At 56.9% G+C, this 18,373-nt stretch overlaps 1 protein-coding gene across 3 annotated transcripts; it reads right to left on the bottom strand.

The window, feature by feature from the left end:
* Positions 1–15,694, bottom strand: ATP13A1 (ATPase 13A1). 3 transcript variants are annotated; one of them, XM_057709968.1, is made up of 26 exons: positions 15,271–15,694; positions 12,888–12,977; positions 12,602–12,792; positions 11,080–11,152; positions 10,730–10,885; positions 10,556–10,625; positions 10,374–10,480; positions 9,752–9,881; positions 9,574–9,629; positions 8,900–9,026; positions 8,679–8,816; positions 8,479–8,599; positions 7,941–8,098; positions 7,440–7,615; positions 7,257–7,367; positions 6,083–6,208; positions 5,164–5,272; positions 3,395–3,609; positions 3,218–3,314; positions 2,415–2,575; positions 2,228–2,342; positions 1,943–2,139; positions 959–1,101; positions 640–751; positions 411–554; positions 1–325 (listed from the first exon to the last, which is right to left on the bottom strand). In XM_057709968.1, exons 1-26 carry the CDS (start codon positions 15,673–15,675, stop codon positions 215–217), a joined length of 3,639 nt encoding a protein of 1,212 aa, XP_057565951.1. In that variant the 5' UTR covers positions 15,676–15,694; the 3' UTR covers positions 1–214. The 3 variants fall into 3 exon arrangements, with proteins under 3 accessions (XP_057565951.1, XP_057565952.1, XP_057565953.1); XM_057709969.1 differs by having other exon boundaries at positions 3,395–3,594; XM_057709970.1 differs by lacking the exon at positions 640–751.
* Positions 15,695–18,373: the final 2,679 nt, after the last annotated feature.

The raw sequence follows: 18,373 nt of genomic DNA, 5'->3' as shown, positions 1-18,373 counted from the left end.
TGCTGCTTTATTTACCAAAGATGCTGGCCTGGGACTGGTTCCGCAAGCCAGGCCCTCAGACAGCTGTAGGGGGTGCGGTGGGGGGAGTCCCAGCTCAGTCTCGGTGGGCAAGGCCAGGCCAGCCTCACCGTGGGGGCAGTGTTCCCTCCTAGGGCTCTCGCGGGGCTCCTGCCCAGCGGCAGCAGGGTGGGCAGTAGGTGCCAGCACCGCCGTCTCAGGAAGGCACTTTCAGCTTTGGGGTCCCCAGGAAGAACTGCAGGACGCGGTCGGTCAGGAGTGCCAAGCAGAAGTCCAGGAGTAGGACCTGGGCGATGACCAGCTTGAACTGTGGGGCAGGGAGGGCTGGTGAGTCAGGTGCCCGCAGACAGGTCCAGGCCGAGTCCTGGGACCACGTCTACAGGGCCACTCACCTCCACAGGGATGTCCACGAGTCCAAACTGGCTGTTGAACTCAGGTGAGGAGCCAAGGAGCAGGCCCACGATGGCCAGGAGAGACACGGCCAAGCTCCACACCAGCGGCCTGTTCTCAGGCAGGCTCTCCATGAAGGGTGGGCCCTGTGGGGATAGGTGGATGGACAGCTGTGTGTCGTGGACACCCAGAGGGTGGGCAGGGTGTGCTCGGGTGGGGGCCGGGCCTCACCTTGTAGTTAATGGCGAAGGTGGCCATCTGCATGGCCATGGCCATGATGTACACTGTGCTGTTGACTAGGCTTGGCTCAAACTCTTTGTACAGGTCCACAAACTGCTCCTGCCTGCAGGGACACATGCGGAGCAGGGCCCCTGCATGACTCCTGCTGCCCCCCCCGCAGAACCAGAACTCTGCCTGGCGGACTCTGCTGGCCTGGCCCTGGTCAGCCCAGGCCAACGTCTACGTGTTTTTCTCCTGCCACCCCCCAGCTGCAGGGATGCTGCCTACTCTGGGAGCACCCTGTCCACCCCCACGCTAGGTGCGCACTCACTTCTCGGGGCTCCGGGCCTGGGCCTCTCTGTACAGGTAGACGAGGCTCATGAAGTGCACGCAGAACTGGAGCAGGACAGTGAGGATGGTGTAGAGGTTGAAGATGTTGGGCAGCGGCCGCTCTCGGGAGAGGGTCTTGAGGGGCTGCGGAGGCAGGGTGGGGGTCAGGGCCCAGGCTCATCCTGGGGTCACCCACCTCCCCTGCTTTCTGGCAGGCCTTGTGCAGAGAGGGATCACCAAATTCTGGGGGTTACGGGTCAGCACCAGTCCCCAGAGCCCTGCGTGCACCCCCATGCCCTCAGTCCAGATGCCACCCCAGCCTCGCTCAGTGTTCACACTCTGCAAAGGGGTCACCGCCACAGGGGTCTTAAGATCCACCCCGCCCCCGCCCTAGAATAAACTTAAAGCCCTCCCCGTTGCTCAAGGGGCATGCACGCTCAACCCAGACCAGCCTCCACCCGCTCTGGCCACCAGGGCTTCCTTGCATGGGCCCATGACCACCTGTGGCCTTTGTGCCTAGTTCCTGGCTGGTTTTCTTGTTCTCTGCGCGTTGGCCTGAACGGCAGCATCACACAGGCCTCCCTGACTGACGCTGAGGCCACTCCCTACAGCCCGTGTGACCCACTTGGTGTTCTCCTCAGTCCTGCATGGTCTTGATCATCGTTTCCCCATCTGTCTCCTCACCTGTGTGGCCCAGCTGAGAACCCAGCCTGGGCCCATGCTGTGGCACTCTGCAGAGCCTCAGTGGGCACCTGCCCTGCCTCCTGATCCCCATCTATAACTTGGGGCTGACACGTCCCACCCCAAGGGCTGCTGTGACAATAAAACAGACACGTGGTGGCGCCTTTAACAGCCTGCCCAAGTGTCGCCAACCATCCAAGAAGAGCCTTCCAGCACTTCTGGGGCAGCAACCGTGGCTCAGAGAAGCAGAGGGCACCCTTGGGCTGGGGTGGGAGTCCCTGCTGTGCTCAGGGTCCAGGCCCACCTTGGAGCGGGAGATGAAGAGGAAACAGCCAGCCAGCAGCAGCCCCTGCAGCGTGGCCTGGAAGTCACTGAACTTGACACCCTCCAGGTACAGGACACTCTGGCTGTAGGCCAGGATGAGGGCATTGAGTGCCAAGATCTTGAACATCTGCAGCGTGGTCACCAGCGTGCAGCGGCCCTGCTTGATCACGTGGCAAACTGCGGGGGACGGCAGGTGTGGGCGTGGGTGCCAGGCAGGACGGGCCTAGGGATGGGGCAGGGGGGAGCAGCAGGCAGCAGGACTCACTGCACTGGATGGAAGAGAGCTTGGAGGTGAAGGGCGCGGCGATGCTGGCATCCCCCAGCTTCACGATGGGCGTGCTCTCGTCCTCGAGGTCCCGTAGCACCTGACTCAGGCGGTCCTATGAGGCAGGCAGCAGGGGGGTGAGACCTTACCCCCAGGGGATGCCGGTGCCCCCCCTTCTGAGACTCACCCGCTGGGAGGCCAGCTGCTCCTCAGGGGGTGGGAGCCCCGACCTCTGCTTGGCCGCCCTGGAGGTGGCCCTGATTCCACTGTTGCTCAGGACGGGGCTGTCCCGGGGTCGCCGCCGCCGCTCGATGACCCGCTCAGGGGCGTTGGCCAGGAGGGCCACACCTGGTGGGCGAGCGTGTCAGAAGCCCGAGGGAACCTGCCACCCCAGCACAGAGCAGGGAGGGTCTGCTGAACACAGCTAACCCCAGGGCCTATCTTACTTTCCACAAACTAAACAAAGTGACAACAAAAAAACAATACCCACATAAAGTATATAACGCTATACAGGTCGAAACTAACTGATTTCCAAAGAAGTTTATTGCTAAGAATCATAAGATAAATGATGTCATAAACATCCTAGTTGACAAATCAAATAAATATTGGAAAAGCACTGAAAGAAACTAACTTAAATTGGTCTTTAAACCTCAACTTGACACCTGTGTTCTGTTGACACAGATCTGAGGCTATAAACCCTCCCTGGCTGTGGCCCTCGGTGCCCATACAGCACCTTGGGGGGCCTGAGAAAGCCAAGTTGTGTCTGCTCCATGGAGCCTCCCTGGACCCTCAAGAGAGGTCCTGGTGGCCCCTGCCACACTGTTCTTCAGACATTTGCATCTCTTCCTGGCCTTGGAGCCCTTTGGATCCCCATCCCCACCAGTCCCTGCCCCATCCCTTCACTACTGCCTCCTTACAGGACGTGCTCAGTGGCGCGTCCCTGCTGCTAAGCCGGTGCTGGCAGAAGAGCCCCCAATCCCAGGGGCTCACCCACGTCAGCGTGCTTCAGGGCTCCCACGTCATTGGTGCCATCCCCACACATGAGGGTCACGTAACCTAGCTCCTTCAGGCTGGTGATGACAAACTCCTGTTTGAGGAGAGATGGGCTGAGTGAGGGCTGGTGCTATCCCCAGGGCCCCGCCTGCCCTCCGCCACCCCCGTACTCACCTTCTGTTTGGGGGCCACTCGGGCGAACACTTGCACGCGCGGGATGAGGCGAAGCAGCAGCTGGGGGTCCTCGGCCTGCAGGTGGGCCAGGCCATCGCCCGTGAGGCACAGCGCGTGCTCCAGGGCCAGCGCCTTCAGGGAGCCCTGGGCCAGGGGCAGCGTGATGCTGCCGTCGATGGAGCGCCACTCGCACGGCTGACCTGTAGGGCCAGCGCCTGGGGTCAGGCATGGGGCGCAGATGCTCAGGTAGACCCTCTCACTCAGACCCCACGTGTGCAGTCCTAGTCTCTCCTCTCTGGAGCACCTTCCCGGCCCCCACCCCTTCTTATCCCTCCCAACCGAGGTCTATTCCAACCTGTACCCCAGACCCTAGGCACCCCACAGAGACCAACCACAGAAGCCTCCGATACAAAGGATCTGAAAACCCAGGGCCTAAGCCACTGGCCTGAGACCACGTGATGGGGCCAGATTCAAACCCGGGCAGCCTTGAGCTCAGAAGCAGCCCCCCTACCCCCAACCTCTCACCTCATGAACCCCCAAACCCTGGGGGCCTGCCTGAAACTCTGGTCTCCTAGGCCCAGGGCACCCCAGCCCCTTCCTCAGGCCAGACACTGCTTGCTATCCACTTCCCCTTCTAGCTGCTTGGTCTAGGTGCAGATGCTGAGCACTGAGGACAGCTGAGGGCAGCCTGTCAGCCCTCTCAGCGCTGGACGGCTTGCTCTGAGCTGTCACGGCTTGAATGGAAAGCAATCTCCACCTGGCTGTTGTTGTGGCTGTTCTGTTAGGGCAGTTTCACTTGCTAATCAAGTCTTGGCAGCTGCCTCTGGGTCACCTGCCTATGATCCTCAGGCTCTGGAACAGCCCAGTGCCTGGGACTGGGACAGAGACCTGGCATCAACAGCGCAGACTGAGAGAAGGGCTGGGAGGTTCTGGAAGCCCCCTTGGCCGGACCACACCAGCACCCTCCTCTGTCCTGCAGCCCAGTGACATCACTGGGACACGCTGCCCCCAAGCCAGGCCCTGCGCCGGGTGCTGTCCTACGGCATCTGACAGACTCCACCCCATGAGCCAGAGATGCTGGGCCTGGATTCACCCCTTGATACGTCTGACTCTGAGGCATCACCTGCAACCCATCTGGTTACTCAGGAGAGGCCAGAGACCACGAGTTCTGGAATGAGGACATCTAAGTTCAAATCCTTAGTCACTGTGTCTCCAACTGACCCAGGTGGATGGATTCATTTCTCTGTTTCCTTGTCTACAGAGCAGGGGCCCCAACAGCTGACCTGGTTGGCTTCCTCCTACGTGGTGCGGGAATGGCAAGTCCTTCCACGTGGGGCAAAGGGTGGTAACGCTGACGTGGTAATGCAAATTAAGCCCTCTGCCCCGGGGTCTGCCCATGCCACACACGAGCACCAGCAGTCCTGGTGCCCAAAAGGGGAGCACTTGCCATGCACAGCAGCCAGCCAGGCCCAAGGTGGGTGGGAGGCTGTGAAACGTGGGCTGGTGTGACTACAACCAGCTGTGCTTTAAAGACTGTAAGCTGTTGCTGGTCCTGGAGCCAGTGGCCGCCTGCACAGGTGGGGTGTGGAGCTCCCTGGCCAGACAGCCCATGTGTGCCCACGGGCCAGCGCTGTGATCCACAGGCCTGTGTCACAGGTACTGGATGACACTAGGCATGCTCACTCAGGCCTGGCAGAGAGGTGAGCCACCGCACGGGAGCTGTTCTCGGACCCAAGGTGCCCCCAGCCCGTGACCAGGTGGGGCCTCACCTTTCTCCGTGGGAGGCTGCAGGATGAGCGTGTGAGCCTTTTCAATGAAGTGCAGCTCCTGAGCCACGTGGCAGGCAGTGAGCGGGTTGTCACCCGTGATCATGACCACCTGGGGAGAGGGCGGAGGCTCAGTGGAGCAGGGCTCAGCAGGTCAGAACTCCAGCCTGGAGACATGGGGGCCAAGTCCCTTCTAAGGAAGGCAACAGAGGCAGGGCTTGGCCCCCTAATGGGGACTGGGCTTCCAGGAGCCACAGCCTGCCTCACCTGGTGGTGTTTTCTGCAAATGATAATGTGTACGTGTGTCTTTCTGAGAGCACCCACAGCCTTTATTTGCAATACAAACTTAAGAGCCAGCCCTTGGTGTGGACCTTCTTGGCTTGGTAGATGCTCCAGGCAGGAGACTGGGGGTGTGTGACGTGTTCTAACCTTCTGGCTTAGAGCCTGGTGATGGGAAGATGGGTCTTGACTGCTGATGGCCAGGTAAGGACTAATCATGTCACTACCCTGACACGGCCAGCTCACCTCCCACACCCTAAACCGAGGCCCAAATTAGAAAACAGAAACTACCAAGACTGACAGAGAAAAGCCACTGGGGCAGCCACGGCCTGTCTGGGTGATGTCTTCACAACCTCCGACCGGCCTCAACTTTTTCTTAAGATGGGGTGGAGTGGGGGAATAGCCCTCATCTCCCAGGGATGCTGGGGGCCTGAGGAAGTGATGCGCGAAGGGTGGGCACACACTGGGTCCCAGAGCATCCTCAGGCACGAGGGATAGCACGAGCATCCAAACCATGGTGGAGCTCGATCAAAAGCCGTGGAAGCTTTGCTTCCAAGACCCGATACCCACCCCTGAGCGCCCCACAGAGGAAGGGGTACTGCCCACCCATGGGGTCTGCTGGGGAGGGGACCAGGGGCTGTACCCGATGGGAGGCGTTCTGGATCTCGCGGATCACAGCCTTGGAGTCAGCCTTGAGTGGGCAGGAGACCACGATGAAGCCGACGAACTTGAGGCTGCACTCCAGGGTCTCCCGCTTGACCTCCCGGGCCTGTGGATGGACACAGCAGCGCCTTCACGAACTGACCTGCCCCCTTCCCAAGTTCTGGGGTGGGGAGGTCAGAGAAGGCCCCATCCTTGGAGGAGGGACACTCAAGGGTCAGAAGGTGAGAGGTGTGGGGAGGGTGAGAGGCACGCTGGTGGCAGAGGGGCTCAGCAGTGGCTGCGTGGTCCTGGTCCCCCAATGGTGCCTCCACCCCCATCATGGACAGCAATGTGGCACGAAGCCCCTGTAATTCAGCTTCTAGGACAGGGAAGTCGGGATTCTCCTTTGATTACCACTGAGCGCGAGCTCACCCTCTCTACCTCATACCAGAAACCAAAATTCTCTGCCCTCATGGGGCTTGCCTCCTACCGGAGGAGGTGTGTAATAAAAAAGTCACAGAAATCAGAGCACTGAAATCAGAGCACAAGAGACGAAGGCAGAGGAATGGGCCAGAGAGGGTCGTGGGGTGGCACAGAGGGGATCTGTGACTAGGCTCAGGGACGGGCCTTGAATGAGGCTCTGACTACACAGGTGTGACCTGGTGTGCATTCTGGAAGGATCTCATGGCCACTAGGTGCAAGCAGATGAAAGCCACTTGGATGAGGGCCAAGGCGGAAGCAGGTAAAGGAGCAGCATTGGGGACGGAGGTGGGAGGAGAGCCAACAGCCGATGGGACGTGGGGTGTGACCGAGGGCTGGGAATGCCCCAAGACCACGCAGTGACCAGGTGGTTGGGCAGGGCAGGGGTGGAGCTGGGGAATCCAAGGTGCCCCAAGGCGTTCCCCAAGGGGGTGTGAGGACCCATGGGTGTGAGGATAAGAGATGAAACCTGGGTGTCCTCTCCAGGAAGCGGCCCTGGGTTCTGGGATGGGCTGGGGTCCCATGGGGATGGTGAATGCAGGGGAGGAGAAGAAACTGAGGACTGAGTGCCACCTGGGGCCTCCAAAGGCAGAGGCCAGGCAGGAAGATGAAATTGTGTCCGCTCGTGGTGCTGCTGCAGGGGACAGAAGGTGATGTGGACAAGGGGCTAGTAGGTGGGGGACCTGGGCCCTTACCTGCTGGTGAGTGAGGTGCCCCAGCTCCTTATACCCCAGCGCCAGGACACGGGCTCCTTCCCGGGAAATCTCCGTGTGGATGTGGTGGTAGTCAGATGGGCACTGGGCGAACTGCAGGGAATGCAGGGGGACGTCACCAACCGCCCCGCGCCCCCTCCCCACCCTGGGCCGGGGCTGGCTCACCATGGAGTGCAGGGTTTCGGGGGCCCCCTTCACGGCCGCGATGTAGCAGAGATCGGTGGAGCCAAGCTTCTCGTAGGAGGCGAGCACGGACATTCGCTTTAGGGCACTGGCAAAATGAAAGCGCTGGTGAATTTTCAGCCCCTGAGTTTTAATACTTCGGGGGAATACTTTCTCATCTGGAAACAAATAAGCACGAGTCCTGAGGGCCTTCGCTCCAAAGAGGCAGCCAAGCCCCAGCCCGCCCCCTCCTGCCCCCTCCGTGCCCTTCCTCCCCCCGCCCCCTTCCTCCCCCCACCTCCAGAACCGGGGCCTGCGGGAACTCCTGGCTCCAGGAGGGGTCAGAGCTGGGAGACCTGGGCATGGAGGACCCTGCCCCAGGTCAGAGCTGAGGCTGTGCCCACCCCCCTGCCCCTGAGTTGAACACACAGGTGTCTGAGAGGTACATCCCGCCTGCCCAGGGATGTGAGAGCTGGTGGTATGCCCGAGGCTCCAGCCCCTCACCTTTGGTCAGCGTCCAGTCTACGGCCGTCAGCATGGCTTTCTCAAGGGGGTCACCCACAAGGGTGCCATCATCCAGCTGCATGAGGGAATGGCATGAGGCCAGAGCCCTGTGCGTTTCTATGGGGATGTTGGACACAGGGGTCACCTCCTTCCCATCTCTGCAAGGATGAAGAACAGCTAGTTACGGAGCGGGGGTGAGTGGGTAGAGGGACCCCCTGGGAACTGCCAGTCAGGACGAGGGATGGCACCCGCACTCCAGGGCAGTCAGAGTGTGTGGGGGGCCGCAGGGTGTTGTCTTGGTCCTTGTGACACCTGCACCTGTCTCGTGAATGCCCCCAGAGGCTCCATGGGGCCCAAGCTGAGCCCCCGCCACTGTTGCTCACACTGAGGACTGCTGGGGGGTCCCCCGGAATGGACCTCTGTGGTAGGGCCTGTGAGAGGCCCTCACTTTGAAGGCTTGGGCTGGGCAGCTGTCTGCCCCACGCTCCCACAACCCCCCCACCCCAGGCGCCTCGTGACGCAGACCCCTCACGCTCACCGGAGCCCGGCCACACCGCGCACCACCAGGCTGTCACTGGTCAAGGTCCCTGTCTTGTCAAAGCAGCACACTTCCACCTTGCCAGCGAATGGGATCCGGAAGGGCTCCGTGCAGTACATGTCTGGGTGGTGGGAGCCAGGGTCAGGGGTCCTGTCGGGTCCCAGCCCACTCGGCACCCTGTCCCTGCCCCAGAAACTTACAGAGCTTGGCTAGAGCAATGAGGGAAGTGTTGACGGCCAGAGACAGCTCAATGGGCAGCTCGGGGGGCACGACAGAGGTGAGGATCAGCGTACATTCCAGAAATAGCTTGTAGCGGTTCCGGCTGGGGTCCTTGGTACCTGCAAAGACAGGGCCTGCCAGCCTGGGGGCCACGGGCACGGGGTCCAGCAGATGGGGGGGTGGGAGTGGTCATGGGGCTTACCTTCGATCCACACGTAGGCGGCTGCCGCGATGGCAAAGACCAGGAGGAAGAGGATGAAGATGAAGGTCTCCAGGTTGTTCGCGGTCACTCTCTTGACCCCAAAGAGGATAGTGCGCAGCAGCTTGCCCTAGAGGGACGGAGGGACCGAGGCCTTTCCTGGGAGGGTGGTGGCCTTTCCTGACTGAAAGCACCAAAGCCAGACTCTCTCTCTGCTGATGGGGAGCGCCTGCCTGACCCACAGATGCTCCAGGAATTGCACAGCTATATGGGCGGCTGCAACTCAGCCAACAGCTAGAGTGACGGAGACCAGTGACTGAAGGCTGGGGATCAGGGAAGGAAGTGGCGGAGGGATGAATTTTCTGGAAGGAGATCTGGGCATCCTCTCTACCAAGGAATCCTCATGCCACTTTAGTGAAGCGTTTCTGGCCCAGGCTGTGATCCCCAAGTGTGTGGGATGAAAAACAGGCTGCTGTCCGTGGTCCTCATGAGAACCTCAGCCGGGGCGAGCAGGCCTATCTGGGGCTTGTCTCTGCACTCCGGCCCCAGCCCAGGACCTGCTATCAGAATGAGCCTAGTGGGCGGATGTTCTGGGGTCTGAAAAAGTTGCCACCTCGGCTGTCCACCATACGCCCCAGGGACCACCACCCTCCTCAGAACTGGGCAAGGTGCCACACCTGGGATGTGTTGAATCCGGTCCTCAGGACGTAGGCCACACACCCGCTGTCCACCGCTGGGGAGACAAAGAGCCAGCGTCATTCATGTCTGCTCATCCCGACTCTCAGGGCCAGGCAGACCTTGGGGGTTTGGGGGTGGCAGGGCTAGGACACCCCCAGACACCCCCGAGGCACCTACGCTTCAGGCCTGTGGTGGCTTTCTGGGGAGGGATGTGCTGCACCACCTTGGTGCCCCCGAAGATGACGTGGAGCCGGGAGTCGGCCTGGAGGTCCAGGACCCGGCTGGGGCTGAGGTCCTCGATGGGTTCCTGGGGAGGACGGTAAAGTCAATGGCTAGTCTCCCCTTGGCCTCCTTCTCCGTTCCCAGTCTAAAGAGCTGGACCCTGGAGCCGGGAGGAGCCTACCTCACAAGGCTCCCCATCCGACCTGCTTTACCTCACAGGGACAGGGGCCCCACCGTGTCTTCTTTCCACCTTCATGTACAGCATAGACTCCCTGTGACCCTGTACCTGGCTTCTCCCTGGATTCACAGCTTTCCAGTTTCTCTCAGTCCATCTCAGCCTGAGATCCCAGGGTGCCTGACACCCCACTGATGCTCCTGGCCTCTCTTCTCCTTCCCTTTCCTTATGACCACCTGGCTCCCCTTAGTCCAGGGCACGGACCCTCCAGGAAACCCAGGATCTCCATCCAGATGCTGGGCCCCCTCCAGTCTCCTGGCCCGTTTCCTCCCCAGTGAATGGGACAGTGACGCGCCTGATAGACTGAGGACCAACCCCCTCCCTCTACTCCCGACCCAGCACCTTCATCTGGGGCACCGACTCCCCGGTGAGCATGGCCTCGTCCACGATGCAGCGGCCCCGCAACAGCAGCACGTCGCATGGCACCAGGTTCTCCTGGGGGGAGCGGCCTGCAGGGCAGGGGCAGGAGGGTTGGATAGAGCCCAAGGCAGGGGCTCCCACTGGGACGGAGAACTGGGCCTCACCGATTGAGACGATGTCCCCAGGAACAATCTCATCGCTGGCGACGGGCCTCCACTTTCGGCTTCGGTAGACCTGGGTGGGGGTGGGGTGCAGTCAGCTCTGGGGATGTGCCTGTGCCATGCCCACCCCAAGACCACAGGGACCCTCCTACCCACCCGTGGCCCTACTGGCCACACCTGGATCATGTGGGGCTTGTTGCCCATCTTCCGGATCTCCGACATGTTCCGCATCTGCTGCTGCACCAGGGAGGCCTCGAAGGCCACCAGCATGGAGAGGGTGAAGACACTGTAGTACCAGTACTCGTCCAGACACCACAGTCCCACGCAGAACACCTGCGGGACACGGGCCTGTCTGTTCCTGGGAACGCAGGGAGAATGCCTACGGAGGGCTGGATGGCACACCGAGTGAGGGCCGTTCCGCCCGCGGGCTCTGACCACGAGGACAGGGAGAGGTTTTCACGTTTGGAGGCGGACTGTGAAAGCCCCAAGGAACAGGGTGGGGAGAAGGACCGGAGCTGCTGTTTTACCTGGAACACAAAGAAGGGCGCTGTGGCTCTCTCCTTGAACAGCTCCGAGAAGTCAGGCACCACCATCTCAGCCCTGAAAGAGATCAGATGCCACACTCTGTTCCCGGTGGGAGGCCCCAGAGGCCTCACCCTGATACCTCCATTTGGGGGCACCAAAGGCCTCCCTGGCCAACTAGGGGCCCTGGTGAGCTTCCAGACACTGGGATGCTCAACTATGGCTCTCCCTGACCGTGTGGCACTGAAGCAGGCACGCTGACCGCCCACAGCCCTCTGCTCTGCAGAACCCCGAGGAAGCTTCTGAATCAGCACTGGGCTCTTCAGGCAGCCGTCCCCGAGTGGGGCAGGTGCAAGACGAGAACCTATCATCTGGTTGGGTGACAAGGGGAGAGAAATGGCTGACTGTGGGACCAGAGGCCTGAAGCTGCACAGAGGAGGCCTGGCAGCTGGGTGCTAGAGTTCCCCGGGGCCTGAAATACAGTGTCTGAGCCCCATCCTACTATGGAGAGAGGTGGTCTGAGCTGGGATTTTCCAAAGACTCCCTGAATAAAAGCCCTGGAATTTGAGAAGCAGAGCCGAAAGGTGCGCTCTACGGCACTCTGGGTGGTGGCCCTGTCTGGCCAGGGGACCAGCCAGGTCCCTAGGGCCAGCCATCCTTGTTTTGCCCTGCAGGACTGGAGTGATATCCAGGACATGAGATTTCAGAAATCCCACAGTGGCTGCATTGCAATAAAAACTGAGCCCCACCCTGGATTGTGCAGGGTACCTTTGCATAAGCGAGGATGGTGTGAAAGGGGCATCCCAGGCTGCCACCATGGCTGACCTGGGTGGGGGAGGGGAGGAGCAGTAATTCTTTCCTATAAACCTTCCTATTAGATTGCTGGTTGCGGTAACATGTTTATAGTTTTTGAAAAGCAACTAGGTCAAGAAATAATTTCTGAGAGATTCTGAGCGTTTTTGAGTCAAGGACAATTATCACCATGACCAGGACAGGGCCTCTAAAGTCCAGCTCTGACCCCTCCCAGCTTCATGTTAACACTGGCGTTTTTTGTGAAAATGAAAGAAGAAAGTGCTAACAGAGCTCCTGCATTCTACCTGATACAAACAAAAGCTATCCTGATCACCACCGTCTTTTTTTATCACCACTCATAAAGTGCTGGGATATGTATGAGACGAATGACAAGAATTCACACTTACAGAAAAAATTTAAAATAAAGAAAAGAATACAAGTTACAAACACAAGACAAGGATGGACAGCCCCGGGTCAGGCTCTCAGCTGCCGGCCCTCCAGGAGGTTCCTAGCAGCAGGCAAGTTTAGGGGAGATTAGACTAGAACACGTTTCTCAGAGGGCGCCTGCCACGTTCACCTGAGATGTTCTGTTAAAAAGGTAGATTCCTCCAAACCACAGGGCATACACAAATGGGGAAGGAGCCACTAGCTGGGACAGGGACCCGGGCTGGTGACCACAGGCAGAGCCCCAGGCTTGTTTCAGCAGGGGCGCGGCACGGGGATGCTGGGACTCACTTGTTGCTCCCAAACTTCTTCTCAGCTGCGCGGATCTCCGAGTCCTCCTGGAACCCTCTGTTGCTCTGGTAGAATGAGAAGGGGTTTCCCACGGGGAAGGCCACGGGGAGGAAACGCTTCTTCTCCAGGGCATCGTAGGAGTACTTGATCTTCTGGAATTCGAAGGACAGCACCTCCTGCCCGTCTTCGCCCTGTGGGAGGTGTGTCTGTGGCAGAGGCCCCTGATCTGGGAACGTCAGGGCCTGGGGATCCCACCCAAGCCCGTGCTGGAGCAGGTGGTCCCTACCTCGTCACGGTGCAGGGCCACCAGCTCAGTGGAGCCATTGTTGGGAGTCGGCACCACCTTCACAAAGGTCGCTTTGCTGGGGTCGTGCTCCTGTGAGAGGCAAAGTGCTGCCGCTGAGCCCTTTGCAAGCCCCCCAGCTCCACGGCCCCCACTGGGGAGGTCATGGGCGCTGCAGCCCTGTGGACACGTTCTGGAACATGCACTGGGCTCTGGGTGCTGATGGGCCACTCCCCAGTCTGTCACTGGGACGAGGGACGGCACTTCACCGGGCCTCTGGTCCCACCCAAACTGTAAAGCCAGGGTCACGAGAAGCGCCCAGGGCACAGGGCTCTGCTGACGAAGTTGAACTCTAACAGGAAGAATGCTGCCCGGCACGAGGTGCACTCTCAACCCACGTGAGCCAGGCCCTGCCACAGCCCACCTGGCCTGCCGCTCCCGCTCTGCCCCCCGCCCCATCACTATTCCTGTCGTGTCCTCGAGTGACAAGGGACAACGAAGCTCATCCCTGCCTCAGCTGAGGGCACCTGCTGTTTCCTCTGCCTGGAACGTGGGGTCACACAGCTGCCTTCAGGCCCTCGCTCACATGTCACCTTCTCAGGAAGCTGCCCCTGGATGCTCTGTCTAAAGATCCCTCACAACATCTTCGCCCTGGTTTTCCCTCTTCAGCGCTGACTGCTGAGTTCCATCTCCCCCACTAACACCATGAAAACAATGTGTTTCATCTGCTTTGTTCAGCGCCACAGACGTGGAGACACTGAATGGAGCTGCGGTCGCGCTCCCTGACTCCTGTGAGCTGCACCCACACCACCTCTGCTCCACCAGAACCCGTGTTGCCATGTGTGTGGTTTCTTTTTTTTGGGGGCGGGGGAGAGGGTGGGGGAACACGGCAGTGACCCTGACAAACAAGGACCCTCCAGAAGTTCACAGGCCCCAAAGCAGTCAGAAAATAACGACAAAAGACAGAACTTCGAACTCAGGAAATGCCAGCACTCAGGAAAGCACTACAGGGGGCCAGCCGCATGTAAGGTGCTTTGCGGATGTCATCTAAGTTTCTTCTCACAATGGCACCGAGGGAGGTGTTGTTACGGTTCTCATTTTACACAAGGGGAAAGTGAAACCCAGAGAGCAGAAGCACCCCTGTTTGAGATCTCTAATGCAAACCCAGATCTGCCTGTCCTAATCCCATAGCTGCTTAGCTCTTCTTTCTTCTCCATCCCTGGAGAGGAGGTTAATAGTCACACTTTTTTAGCTGCAGGCCAATAGGCAACTGCAAATTTGGAGGTATTACCCCCCAACTTCCCTCCATTCTTTTGTCCCTCACTGGGATCTTTCATTGTACTGACTTGAAGCCACCAATCCCAGAAGTTTGAGAAGTCTGAGTCTCTCCCCTGGGATAAGAGAGATTTCACTTTCTCAAAAGAGAAAGAGAATTCAGTCCACATGTGGAGTCACAGGTTGAGGGATGGGGTGGGGTGGGGAGAGAGTAGTGGTGGTGTAGTTTCCCTTTCTCTTTCTGCAGCCCTGGATGCTGTTCCCTTTCTCTCTTCTTTTAGCAAACCTATCTGCGATCAGGGGGGAGGCTGGCTAGAGGCTGACCTCAGCGCCCACAGCTCCATAACCTGCTGGTGTCATCTGAAGCAGGCCCAGAGGGCAGTGGCAGAGTCACTGATATCAACTGCTAACCCAGCGCAGCTCTCACTCATCCAGATCTCACGACTAAGGGTCATATGCGCTATCTTGCTGTTGTATTCTGAGGGCAGCCCTCAATACCATCACCCCTGCAGACAGACATAAAGAGACTCCAAGCAGTTAAGTCACTTGTTCATAAATAGCCATTGCTTCTCTTAAACGCTGCAATTAACTGCATTTCAAGCTCATTTTGGCCGTTGTAGGGTGGGGGTAGGGGGCTCTGAGCACTGGCCAGCAGGACTGATGCTCAGTTCTCAAACCAAGCTCCACAGACAGGGAAACCCATCCCACAGGTCTAGCCTCACACTTCGAAAAACAAGGTAGGAAACAGACAACAAAGAAGGTAGGGGTGTTTCCAGGAAAAACACCCAAGTACTCCCTAGTATGGGAGCTAGCAAACGGTGACATAGACCGCACCCCGCGCTAAGCTTTTTTACAAGTATCACCTTATCCAAACTAAATGACCACACCACGGAGGAATTCCAGAGAAGGGAAGTAACCTGCGTCAGGGTCGCACAGCCAAGTCAATAGCGGGGCCAGAATTCAGCGCAAAAGGGTGGAGGGCGCCGCTAGGGACCCGGGTCCAGCAGATGAGGAGGCCCCGGCTGGGCTGGGGACGGACACGAACGCAGTGGCTGGGATCCGCGGTGAGGCCGGACCACACCGGGGGTCGGTCTCGTGTGCACACACTTACCGGGGTGCAGGTGAGCGCGCAGTGCGCGTGCACGGACCAATGCCCCGAGAGGACGGTGAGCGCGTGCGCGAGGCAGATGGTGGCGAGCACAAGCAGAGCGGCCTCGGGGATCTGCGTCCAGCTGCTGCCCCAGCCCCAGCAGCCGGCAGCCGCGGCCCCCAGCCAGGCCGGGTAGAGCAGCCCCACGAACGGCAGCACCGTGAGGCGCCGCAGCAGCACCAGCCGCCGGCACGGCCACACGGAAGCGACCAGCTCGTCGCCGCTCTCTATGAGCGCCGGCCCGGCGGCAAGGGGAGCGGACGGCTGCGGCCTGGGCTTGGGCTGCCCGGCGGGCTGGGCCCCGCAAGGCCGGGCCCCGCAAGGCACCGCATTGCCCACAGCCGCCGCCGCCGCCGCCGCCGCCATCTTTCCCAGCGCGGCGCTCGCTTCCGGACAGAGGCACCGGCTCACTTCCGATGTTTTACTTCCGGTAAGCCCTGGGCGCCGCCATAGCAGCCGGGAGTAAGAAAAGCCAGGGTAACGTAGGGGTCTGGGTCCGGAAGTGGCTACTTAGGGCACCGCCATGACAGGGCTGTGGTCGGAAGGAGAGGCAGGGCACCGCCATGACAGAGAGGGCTTGAACGGGCTAAGGCGGCTTGCCTGTTCTGCCACGCCGGACTGAGACCGGAAAAGGCCGGGGCAACCAAAATCGGAAGAGACCAGTCCTAGGAGACTGCCTGGTCTGGGTCACTAGGGGCGGAGCTTGGACACTGCGGAGGCGGGACCAAAGAAGCACTGTTGTTCAGGGGGCGGGGTTTATCATGAGGGCGGGGCTGGGGGGGTGGGGTGTGGGGCGAGGTTTCCCTCCCACCCGGCCTGGACAGGGCTCGTGGCTGGTGGGCTTAGAGAGTCAAGACTGGACACGCTGAGAAGAGGCATCATGTAATAGCTAGTAATTACACACCCACAAAGTTACTACTTTAACATAAGAATATCAAAAATTGTTTATTTACTTATTGGTTATTATTTACTTTCCTGTTACATAAATGGTATTGTTTGAGCAAAACCACAATAGGACTAATTAACAGTGGCAATTAGTATCTCAGTACTTAGTAGTATTACTAACAGAAAACACAACAAAATATGTTTGAGAAAAATGTATATTGATATGTTTATAATGTTTCTTTCTGTTCTCTGATACAGCAACTTATTTGAACTACTTTTTAAACTCTTTACTCCAGTAATATCCATATTAAATTTGTAGCTTATATTGTTGCATATTCTTAAGATTCTTGAAGTATATACATGTAAGACTGCAAAAGGAGAACGTAAATGCAGTAGGACAGATGATATTCTATGTTTAATGAAAATAACATGACCTTTCTTTCTGTCCCATTTTACACAGCAGGCTATCTTTACTCTTTCAGTTTTCTTTTCCAATGATACCTCTTCGAATGGACTGCCACCTTTAGAACATCCTTTTCTTTTATGCGGTGATAAAACTGACAAAGATGACATCACTTTGACTTGATTCTCTGCCCTTAGTGAGCCCACAATCACTCTGAAACTTTTTTAAAAAAATTATTTATTTGTTTATTGGCCGCATCCTTCGGCTCAAGAGATCTTAGTTCCCCGACCAGGAGTGGACATTTGGCCCCTGCATTAAAGTGTGAAGTCCTAACCACTGGACCCCAAGGGAACTGCCTACTCTGATTCTTGTCATTTCAATGTGAAGACATCAAGTTAAATATCCTCCCACCTAAAGCATTTCAGCATGGATTTTACGAACAACAAAAAGCCTTTTGACTCATAGGAATTTGTTTCTAGCTCTCCAGAACAGGTTTGTTTTGTAGACCAACAGGCCTTCAGGTCTTTGCAGCTATAAATTTATCATATGCCACTATTGGTGTCCAAGATGTTCATTGTTTTTGAACATTCTGAAGCACATTCCAGTGTTAACTTATCATAAGTTAAACCTCCCTTGCTCAGGGAGAATAGTTTTAAAACATAGAGGTAAATTGTGAAATCAGAGTTTGGATTCCAAATAGTTACATGTTTAGGAAAGAAACAGAAGGTCCGGTTTAATTTGACTTCCCCTTTCTGGTGACATTTTGAATTCTGAAGCAGTCTTAGTTCAGAAAAATGAGTCATTGTTTTGCTGTATGAGTTTTTGTTACAACTGTCTCCATAGTGTTGTCTTTTCCAGAATATTATGTAGTTGGAATCATGCAGTATGTAGCCTTTTCAGGCTGGCTTCTTCACTTAGTACTGCATTTAAGGTTTCTTACTGTCTTTTAATGGCTTGATAGCTCATGTCTTCTTAGCACTGAATAATATTCCATTATCCGGATGTACCATATTTTATTTATCCATTCCTCTACTGAAGGACATCTTGGTTGCTTCCAGGTTTTAGCAGTTATGAGTAAATATCCATGTGCAGGTTTTTTTTTTTTTTTTAATGGCAACATGGTGACATTCTTTTTTTCTTCCTTTCTTTCAAGAGTTCCAGCTTTATTGAGACATAATAGAGACATAACATTGTATAAGTGTAAGGTATACAACATGGTGACTTGATACACATATATATTGCAAAATGATTACCACAATAAGTTAACATCTCCATCACCTCACATAGTTACCTGTGCGTGTGAGTTTGTGTGTGTGTGTGTGTGTGTGTGTGTGTTGAGAACATTTAAGATATACTCTCTTAGCAACTTTCAAGTATACAGTACAGTATTGTTAGCTGTAGTCACCATGCTATACGTTACGTCCCCTATGTTACATCCCCAGAACATAATCATTTTGTATCTGGACGTTTGTACCCTTTGGCCAACATCTCTCCATTTCTGCCACCCCACAGCAACCACCATTCTACTCTCTATGAGTTCCATGTTTTTAGATTTCACATGTAAATCATGTGATCATGCAGTATTTGTTTTTGTCTGACTTCTTTCACTTAGCATAATACCTTCAAGGTCCATCCATGTTGTCTCAAGTGGCAGGATTTCCTTCTTTTTTTTATAGCTGAATAATGTGTATGTATATATGTCACATTATATTGATATATGTATTTGTAATATATACATTTTATAAATTATATAGATATATATGAAGGTGAGTCAAA

The sequence above is a fragment of the Hippopotamus amphibius genome, chromosome 15 (assembly GCF_030028045.1).
Source record: "Hippopotamus amphibius kiboko isolate mHipAmp2 chromosome 15, mHipAmp2.hap2, whole genome shotgun sequence".
Lineage (NCBI taxonomy): Eukaryota > Metazoa > Chordata > Mammalia > Artiodactyla > Hippopotamidae > Hippopotamus > Hippopotamus amphibius.
This window is presented reverse-complemented; position numbering and strand designations above follow the sequence as displayed.

Excerpts from the sequence above, each read along its gene's own strand:
- ATP13A1 (XM_057709968.1), bottom strand. The coding sequence starts at position 15,675 with ATGGCGGCGGCGGCGGCGGCGGCGGCTGTGGGCAATGCGGTGCCTTGC. Across the intron at positions 2,140-2,227 it reads GCTCTCTTCCATCCAGTGCA|TTTGCCACGTGATCAAGCAG; the intron begins GTGAGTCCTGCT and ends CGTCCCCCGCAG. Across the intron at positions 555-639 it reads CCTTCGCCATTAACTACAAG|GGCCCACCCTTCATGGAGAG; the intron begins GTGAGGCCCGGC and ends CTATCCCCACAG.